A 9,445-nucleotide genomic window follows, 5' to 3' on the forward strand; every position below is an offset into this window, starting at 1 on the left:
TGCGCCAGGCAACACGGGAGCAGTAGTGCAGCTGCCAGCATTATACTGCAGTTGCAGGCCCAATTCGCGAGCTTCGCTTTCCTCCTGGGCTTGTTGCCTTCTTAACGCGACCTGTAGAACGTCTCTTCGTCAATTCACAAAATGTAATTGTGCAAAGTATACGTAAGTGTATACAAAAAAAATATATGTGTGGATATGTAGAGGATAAAATAAATAGATATGTATGATAAATAGGAATCATTTGTCTTTCTGTTTATTCAAATTATGTTATATCACTTTTATGTTAATACGCAACCTCACTTTTTCAAAATTATGAGACAAAAATCATAAAATTTTGCAATTAAAAGACAAAAAGAAAAATTAAAACAAAGAAAATTTAAAAAATTTATTAAATATTATGCTTATTATCTTTTATCATTAATTTTTAGAAGTATATACATAAAAAATTATTTAATATCATTGGTTATTAACAGTAATTAATATATGTAATTTTACTTTAATCATAAAAAAAATATTAAGTAATTTCATAAAAATGTATATCTATATAACAATATAATTGTTTATATAATAGATTAAAAAAATCTATTCATTTTATATTTTATTCCTTTTATGAAATCATGAACATTTTGATTTTATTATAGATTTAAATGATTAACAAAATTATAAAAGATTATAAAAAAAGCAAAAATATATGAAATATCATAAGTTTTATTATTTTTAATTATTTTTAATATTTTTATTTTTTTAAAATAATATTATTTTTAATAATTAATTATTTTTAATCTTATCTATATTACATATTTTTAATCTAACAAATAAATATTGAATTTAAAATCAAGAAAAAGTTAACAATTCTAATCTCAATCATGTATTATATGTATCTAGAATATTTTTCTATTTTTCTATCTCTTTTTTCAATTAATCTTATGATTTTCATTTTCATTTTCTATATAAATATCAAATATTTTTATACAATCATAATATAAGTATCAATATAACCTAACTTTTGAAACTACAAGGATCAATAATTAAACTCTACTGAAAATATAAACATCATGATGAAGCATAAATTACATTTAAAACTTTGTAGTTGAAAAAAAACAATAAAATATTCAAAGATTAACAAATAAAATTAAAAATAGTATCTACTATTCCCAAAATTTAAAGCAATGTAAAAGATTCTGAATTTTTAAAAAATTATTATAGTAATGCATGTTCAATTTTCACATATGTACACATTTCACTTTTTTATTTATATTATATTATGTATAAAAAATAAATATAAAATGACAAAAGAAGTATCCCATGTTTTAAAAAACATTAAAAAAAGCTGATTGAATTAATTTATACTTTTTTAATATATCTACTATGCCATTGAAAACAAAACTCAGCATGCTAATGAAATATTTTTATCACAATTGTTTCATTTTATATGGAACATATATTAACATAATATCAAAGATATAAGATCTAATAGTATTTAAAAAAAATTGGCAAATTCTTATTAACGATATTTTATATGAAATATACTTTCTATATATAATTTCCTTAATCATAAATACAAAATTATTATCTGTCAACTATATAATAATAGTTCTATCATTGTTTTACTTAATCGATTTATATAATTTAGAGTTTTTTCAATTAAAAAAATTGTTTTAATAAGTATCGTCGAAATAATAATATTTGTATTTAATATAAATTAATGTCGTAATGACGATTTACCTGAGCAGCCATGACTCGTTGTCTCTCCGCAATTAATGTACATTTCGCACATACGCAATCCCGCCAACGACAGTATCGTTTGTGACCCTTTAACGCGGAAACAACACCGTGATTACGGCATCTTGCACACTTCGGTGTCCTTTGATATCTCTCAGCACTAGCACGAAGAAAAAACGCGGCTGGTAACACGTGATGTTGCTGCTGTTGTTGCTGATGTTGCATTAATTGACCTACGTCGACACCAAGACCGACACCCCGCGGCAACGACATTGTTTCGATAGATAAGTAATAATAATTGAATCAACGTCTTGAATAAAAAATATAAAAGATATAAAAAAAGAACCGATCACTTTATGAATGATTGATAAAATCAACAATGTCACGGATCTGTGGGCATTGTTATCAAACTCACAGTAAAAATACTCGATCACAGAAAATAGTCATTTTTAGCTGAGCACAAAGCCCAATATACACTAACACGTATCGATCTCATTTTAACACCGTTGCGATAAAATTATTCACTACCGAGTACTTTTCATAACCGTAATATTTAATTCACAATTACGTTATAATGTTTATATCAATAAGTTCTGATGTTTCCAAGTTACACTGTCATATAAATATCTCAAATTTCTAACTGCATCACATTGAATTATTAATTGATAAAGGAAAGCTACAGAGTTTAACGATAGAATGTAGTCACACAGGCTCTTCTTACTTCAACCGAAGAAATCACATTTAACGCTGTTCGGTAGAAACCTTCAAACCGGCACCGTACAGTGAACGAACGAGAGAACGATAGAGAGAGATAGATATGAGGAAAAGAAAGAAGAAAGACGGAGAGAAGTGATGACGAGTACGGTGAAGAGAGAAAGCTCGACTGGTAGACATGCGCACGCGCCCACACTTCCGAAAAGTTCACCGGCAGAGAAGAGCGGCGGCACCACCGCTCGTACGGGTGTCGGGGTACGAAATGCGGAATCGCCCCGACTCCTCTCACAGCACTCTCTCTCACTCTCCGGCATTGTCAACAATTGCAGCATCCCGGGAGAGTCGATTCAGGTAGCGTGGAGAGACAGAGAAGCGACGACGATAGTGGTGTCGGCAGTAAAGAGGGAGCCGAAGGCGGACGAATAAGGAGGTGGGGGCACATAGGCGCGGAGGAGGGGAAGATAGAAATCAAGGGGGGGTTCAGAATGTCGCAAGGAGACCAGGAAGCGAGGGCATAGAAAAGAAGAGAACGAGAGAAAGAGGGAAAGATAGATAGAGATAGAAACTGAAAGTGTGGAGGAAAAATGTGGAAGAAGGTGGAAAAGTGAACGGGGAGTGGGATACCGAGAGGGAACACTGATACCGAAAAGAAACGAATGTGCACGAAAGAGACCGATACTGCGCGAAGTGGAACATGTCAGAGTGAGATAACGTGACAAAAGAAGAAAGAAGGAATGAGAATGGAAAGCGAGAAGGAATTTATTGGGGAGGGATAGGGCAGAAACTAACAGCCCCTCCACAGTTGCGCGAAATAAAACACTGTGCCACAGTGTTCCACCCCGGGGCTTCGGCCAAACGCAAAGCCGCGCTTAGGCACGGCCACGCCCGCGCACCTATCTGATTGGCCGAACATGCTGTTCCACCAAGATGTTAAGAGTATCTGGCTAGGGGTGTAAGGGGGACATACCTAACCACGTACCCACCTACCTACTCACCCTCAATAAACTATGCGTATACAAACGCACGTATCAGACGTGTGTATTTTCTATCGTACTGGAGGAGGCAAAACGGACAAACACATTACTCTTTTATTTAAAACCCGTTCCAACGTAAAACATAATACGAGCGATGCTCAGACGTTTCTCTCTATGCTCCGCCTTTTGTTTCGTCCGAACTGTTTTTAACCATACGCGCCTTCTTCGTTCCCTCTCTAAGAAAGAACATAACCTTTAGTTCTTCCTTTTTCTACTTTTCTTTCTTTTTTTCCTTCTTCTTCTTTTCTTTTTTTAATTTTTTTACTTTTTTTACTTCTTTTCTTTTTTACCTTGATTTGTTCGGTCACGGTTGCTCGCGCTTCATCTGTCTCTCTCTTTTTCTTCTCTTTCCTTTTTTTATTTTTCTTTTCCAATTCATTTTTTCCTTTTTTAGATCCATCGAATCCCACACAAGCACACAGGCCACAACGTCATAGCGACGAGCCTTTCTTGAATCATATTCCACAATGAGGTTTCAATAGGGGAAGCCCTATTGTCGTTCACCAATGGCGACCGATTTTATAGTGATCTAATGTACAGATGTTATTTACCCCGCAATGAGAATGGAATAAAAGCATTCTATGTATTAAGCATTCTCTGATTTGGATCCTGTATATCTCCTGCTTACCGACCTATTGCAATCCATCTACAGACGTACAATAATACATGCTCAGGCCACGTATCGCGCACAATGGCACTATTACTCTTTTGACTTAGTCATGCGAACAAAAGTAACTATATCGGTATATTTTCGAAGAAACCGTATTTACATTTAAATAATGATTATACGTACATATAACTGGTTGTATCACATTACACGTAATCCGGTATTAAAATTTAAAAATATAAATAATAGATACGTATACTATTAGAAACTAATATTTAATATCTATAGTAATTTAAGATTCCTTTTTATATTTTTTTGATCGTATATTTTGTTTCATTTTTTCTAATTCTTTTTTATTCATTTTAAATATTTTCAAAGAATATTAAAATTAAGTTTTTTAAGATTGTAATCTATATTATTATAAGCTATAGAAAATATAAGGAAAAAAAATCACTGTTATATTATAAATATTTAATCAAAATTGAATTACTATAATTGTTATAGAATTACTATAGGCATTTTTTTTTAATTAATTAATATATAATGTCTACTTGAAAAATATGCAAAAAAAGATGAAAATTAAAATTAATAATTATTAAAGAATTATTTAAAACTTTTACATTAATAAATAATTATTTATAGATAAATATTCTTTTATCCTATTGCATACATCATTATTCTTTGTTCTTTTTCCTTTTCCTTTTTTTTTTTTTGTTTTTTTTTCTAATTTCTAACACATTGACACGCAGTACAATGTATTACAAGAAAAACAACGTCATATCGATAAATAGCTTATTTATAGAACATATTATTTTCAAGTGTACGTCATCACATCGGTCGTAGAATAGAAAATTGGTATAAAACGAAAGTAATGCGTTTGACCGTGCACACTACAGTGAATGGCACGTTTCAGGGCGGTTACGAACCGATTAATTCAACTCGTGCGTCATTAGTGAGAACGCAATGACGGTTTGAGCAACATTAAAAGCCCGCACACGAAGCGGTATTCGTCGATACCGTTGATATATGTACACCGACACGGACCATTTTTTACTCTGGCATATCAGCCACTCAAAGCGTACGTACGCGCCGATGGATAAATCAATAAACCAATAGCTATGGTAATGCACACCTGCTTTTAAAGTATCAGCCCCTCCTCGCGTTCCCGTTTACACGATCCATACAATTATAAGTTGAATTCAGGATTTTATACTTCCGCGAATTATTACAAAATTGCACCATATAAAAATATCATAAGCATAAATTAATCAAAAAACACAAAAAATAAATTAAATTATGAATTAGTCAAATATAATCATATTTAAATAATAATATTTAAATCAATTTCATATCAAACGTATACGCGATTGAATTTTTTCGATATTAAAAGTAAAATTTCTAATAGTTTCTTAAAATCATTTTATTATTAATGACGTAAATCATAGTAATGAAAAAATATTTAGATGAAAAATCTTTTAAATTATTTAAAATCTTAATAAAAATATATTACAGGTAACTATAATATATAAAAATGTATTACACATTATTTAGATTAAAGAATTGACATGTTATATATTTGAAAAAAATCATTTTAAAAAATCCTTCAATTAATGAAATATTATTTTCCTTTTTACATTTAAATATCAATAATCTCTTTTTCATTATTAATTTTATTAATTTATGACAAAATATATTTTTTTAGAAAATAAAAAAAAGAAATATGTAAATGTAAAAGGTTAATAATGTCACGTATATTTATAACTAGATAATTCATCTTTCTAATTTTATCAATTAGAAATAGAATGGTTTTTTTATTTTTTTTTTATATTGTTCAAAAAAAAATCCTTTCCATTTCACTTCTTTTTTATCTATAAACAACTAAAGAAACATGATTTCCTTGTCCGCGTTTACATCACATGTATATCGACAGGTAGAAGTTCATTCACCTACGCAAATATTAGAGATCATGATCAATCTGATACCTGCACCTCTCTTTTCTTTGATATAGCGACCTATGATCTAATCTTTCTTATCCGATCGAAAGGTGATTCAATCTGTGTGATGTTGGCAAACATTGTAACTCGATTCTTGATCTTAATCTCCTGTTTCCCCTAATATAAACAACTTTCCGAAGGGGAAAACTGGTATAAAACTTATAATTCTTTACTGATTTTTTACCTGGTACCATCGTTAAATCGGATACATCTGGAAACATTCTAAGATCAGGAAGTAAGAATCGTGGGAGAATCTTTGAAAATGTCAATCCCAATCTTAGATCTTTAGAAATCTTTTCTATAATATTCTTTTTCTATTCTTTTTCAGTGTTTCCATCTTTTCTAATAAAGAGAAAATTTCCATTTTAATGAATTTGTCGATTAGCTTCTTAAAGAATGTTATTTCAAATTTTTTAAGCCAATGATATAATATTAGAAATTTTTTTTTGCGAATAACTCGAAAACGAAAATCGATTGCTGATTGTGTGTGAAAAAAAGTTAAACAAAATGAAATATTTGTTATTAAATTGAACCATAATTCTGTATTGACGGGCTAAAATATTAATGCCTTAAATTCTATTTTTTGAATAATAATTGATCCAGAATCGAAAACAATTATATTTCCCCGATTTCAATTTTTAATTGATAATTTTATTATTAGATTTATCATAACACGAATAGTTATAAATAGTTATAAATCAATAATATAAAATATGTAAGTAAATATATAAAATTTTATTATATAAAAATTTGTATTACATCTAATGTAATAAATAATTACATTATTAATTATTTAATAATTAACTACAATTTCCTAAGTTTTCATATTTCAAAATCAATTGCTTTTTAATCTCGAGTCTATCCTATTCGTGTAACAAAAATAAATACTAATACGATAAAAAACGTGATCATGTTTAAAACAATAATAGATGTACCAATTTTATATAGTTAGAAAATGCAAAGGAATAAATATAGTAAATTAGAAGATAAACTCTAGACACTTATGAAACACGTTTGTATTAAAAAATAGTGAGATATAGATAGAAGAGGGAACGGTGTCAAATCGAGGGCGACATATGCAGAAGCATATATATTTCGACAGTACGATAGAGTACGGATGGCATTCAACGCGTCACCGTCGCCGGATGAACCTACGGTCTCACCCGTGATCTACCGTACGCCGGTGAAATACCGTATGACTTTTTGACGTGCTTTTAACAGATTGAATTGAAAATGGCTTCCATGGTACCGATATATCCGCGAGACCACATCCATACTCTGGAAACGACTGTACGAATCGACGGACGTGAGAGACGAGATATATAATCTTTTTCCTTCTCTTTCTCTCTCTTTCTCTTTCTCTCTCTCCATCTACCACCCTTTCCCTCTTTTCTCTCACTTTCACACCTCACCGAAACTTTTTCTCCCTTCCTCCCCTTTTTCCTTCTCATACCTCTTCCCTCCTTTCGCTCTTTTATATATTTAACTCACTTCCTCCCGTCTTTCGGGAAATCGTTTTCCTCGTTTCTCGCTCTTCTGCCCACGAACCCTATTTCTATTTCTCTCTTTTCAATTTTTGCACATTCGCTGATACGGCACATTGTAAGCTGCGCCGGCGGAAATGACGACGACGACGACGAGGAGAAGCAGAACTGGACTCGTGGTCACTCGAATCACGGCTGGACCGGAAAGGAAGAAGAGAAAGAAGAGGTGGAGGACCGCGTAAAAATAATGTCCTGGATCATTTTTTAAAACCCCAATCGCAGAGAGAGAGAAAGAGAAAGAGATAGAAAGACTAGGAGGAGTCAGAACTGCGTACGAGCTGGGGTTGTGTGGTAGAGAAAAAGAGAGAGAAAGAGAGAAAAAAAATAAACGTGACGGACCATGGGTATAGACATCGTCGATATTACGGGGTGCAATAGCACGGGACGACCAACGCCAGATGAAACGGTCAAAGCTAAAAAGCTCTCTCCGCCGAAACGGGCTATATATTATCTGCAACCCTTCAAACACAGAACACACCGAGATCCATATATAACCCATATGCGTACGCTTTTCTATGTACCGTTTCTCTGCCCAGGAATCTGCCATGCAATCGCAAGTATGTTTTCAAGTCTGTTTTCAATAAACATTGCTATAATTACAGCAGAAATTATGTATTATCTAAATTCAAATAACTTGAAACCTCTTTATCATGTGACTTGTTATTTTATTTGTTTCTAGACTTAATAAAATTTCAATATTTTATGTTTTTTTTGTTCCTTTAAATACTTACAACTAATTTATAAAACACTTTACCAATATGAATCTATTAATCTAATCTTATTTTATTTTATTATTATTTGACTTGGATAACAACAAATTTTAACAATAAATATAGTAAAGTAGTACATATATATTTATTCCAAAAGAACTATTAATTTTGTATTAATATCATTCGAAACTAAAAGATACTTGAACTTTTTATCTATAAAATATTTCGAATTATTTATTCCGATCCTTAAAAAAATCAAATTTAACTCGTAATTAATTTTATAACTTATTACATTATATTTATACTATTGATCATTATTTTTGATTCTATTTTTATAATTAATTATTAATATGCATTATACATGTACTATATATAATATATATTTTTTATATATATTTGTTTATAAATTGTTTGATAATTTAATTGTAACATAATCGAAAACATAAAAATAATTAATTTGTATAAAAAAAGAAACAATGCAAACAGAATTATATATATAATAAATATATACTATATAAATACTATACTATACTATATAAATATATACTATATAAATATATATGTGTATCAAGATAGTTGAAGAGGATGAAATGGGCGTGGTTAGTATCCCCTAGTGAGACAGTACCAACCAATGACACAGCATTACGCGTATGGAAACAGTTGCAAACGCAAGCGCCGTCAGGATGTAGCTGCGAGCTAGTGATAGGTTGATGTGTAAGAGTATTTAATGTATAAGCGCAGACTCGACATTGGTACCATTGTCCAAAAGGTTACGCCTGCTGCGAACTTGCATTCAGATTGGTTACACGTTAATTCATATAAGAAGTTTTATATCTATTTTAATTGTTCATTTTCTTTTCCTTCATTATTAATTTGTTATTTTGAAAATTTATAATTATTTTTATCGTTAAAAATAAATAATTAATAAAATAAAAAAAATAATATAATTAAAAAAATAAAAAATAAATTATTTTTATTTGTTAAAAATATAAACAAATTTAATATAAAATATAGAAATAATAAAGAAATATATATATACACTTATATATAAGTATACTTCTACTTATATATATGTATACTTCTACTTATATATAGGTATACTTCTCTACGTCTATTAAAG

General features: G+C 30.3%; 1 protein-coding gene across 1 annotated transcript in view; it reads right to left on the reverse strand.

Annotated features, from left to right (window-relative positions):
* The window catches only part of LOC102681656 (doublesex- and mab-3-related transcription factor A2), a 26,843-nt gene extending 23,119 nt beyond the window's left edge, over positions 1-3,724 (reverse strand). Inside the window, exons 1-2 of the mRNA XM_031514500.1 lie at positions 1,726-3,724; positions 4-111 (exon numbers count right to left, since the gene is read on the reverse strand). Of these exons, the coding sequence (XP_031370360.1) occupies positions 4-111; positions 1,726-1,995 (378 nt within the window). The 5' untranslated portion in view covers positions 1,996-3,724. The remainder of the gene's footprint in view (positions 1-3; positions 112-1,725) is intronic.
* Positions 3,725-9,445: the final 5,721 nt, after the last annotated feature.

This window comes from Apis dorsata, unplaced genomic scaffold (assembly GCF_000469605.1).
Source record: "Apis dorsata unplaced genomic scaffold, Apis dorsata 1.3 scaffold_1026, whole genome shotgun sequence".
NCBI classification, from domain to species: Eukaryota; Metazoa; Arthropoda; class Insecta; order Hymenoptera; family Apidae; genus Apis; species Apis dorsata.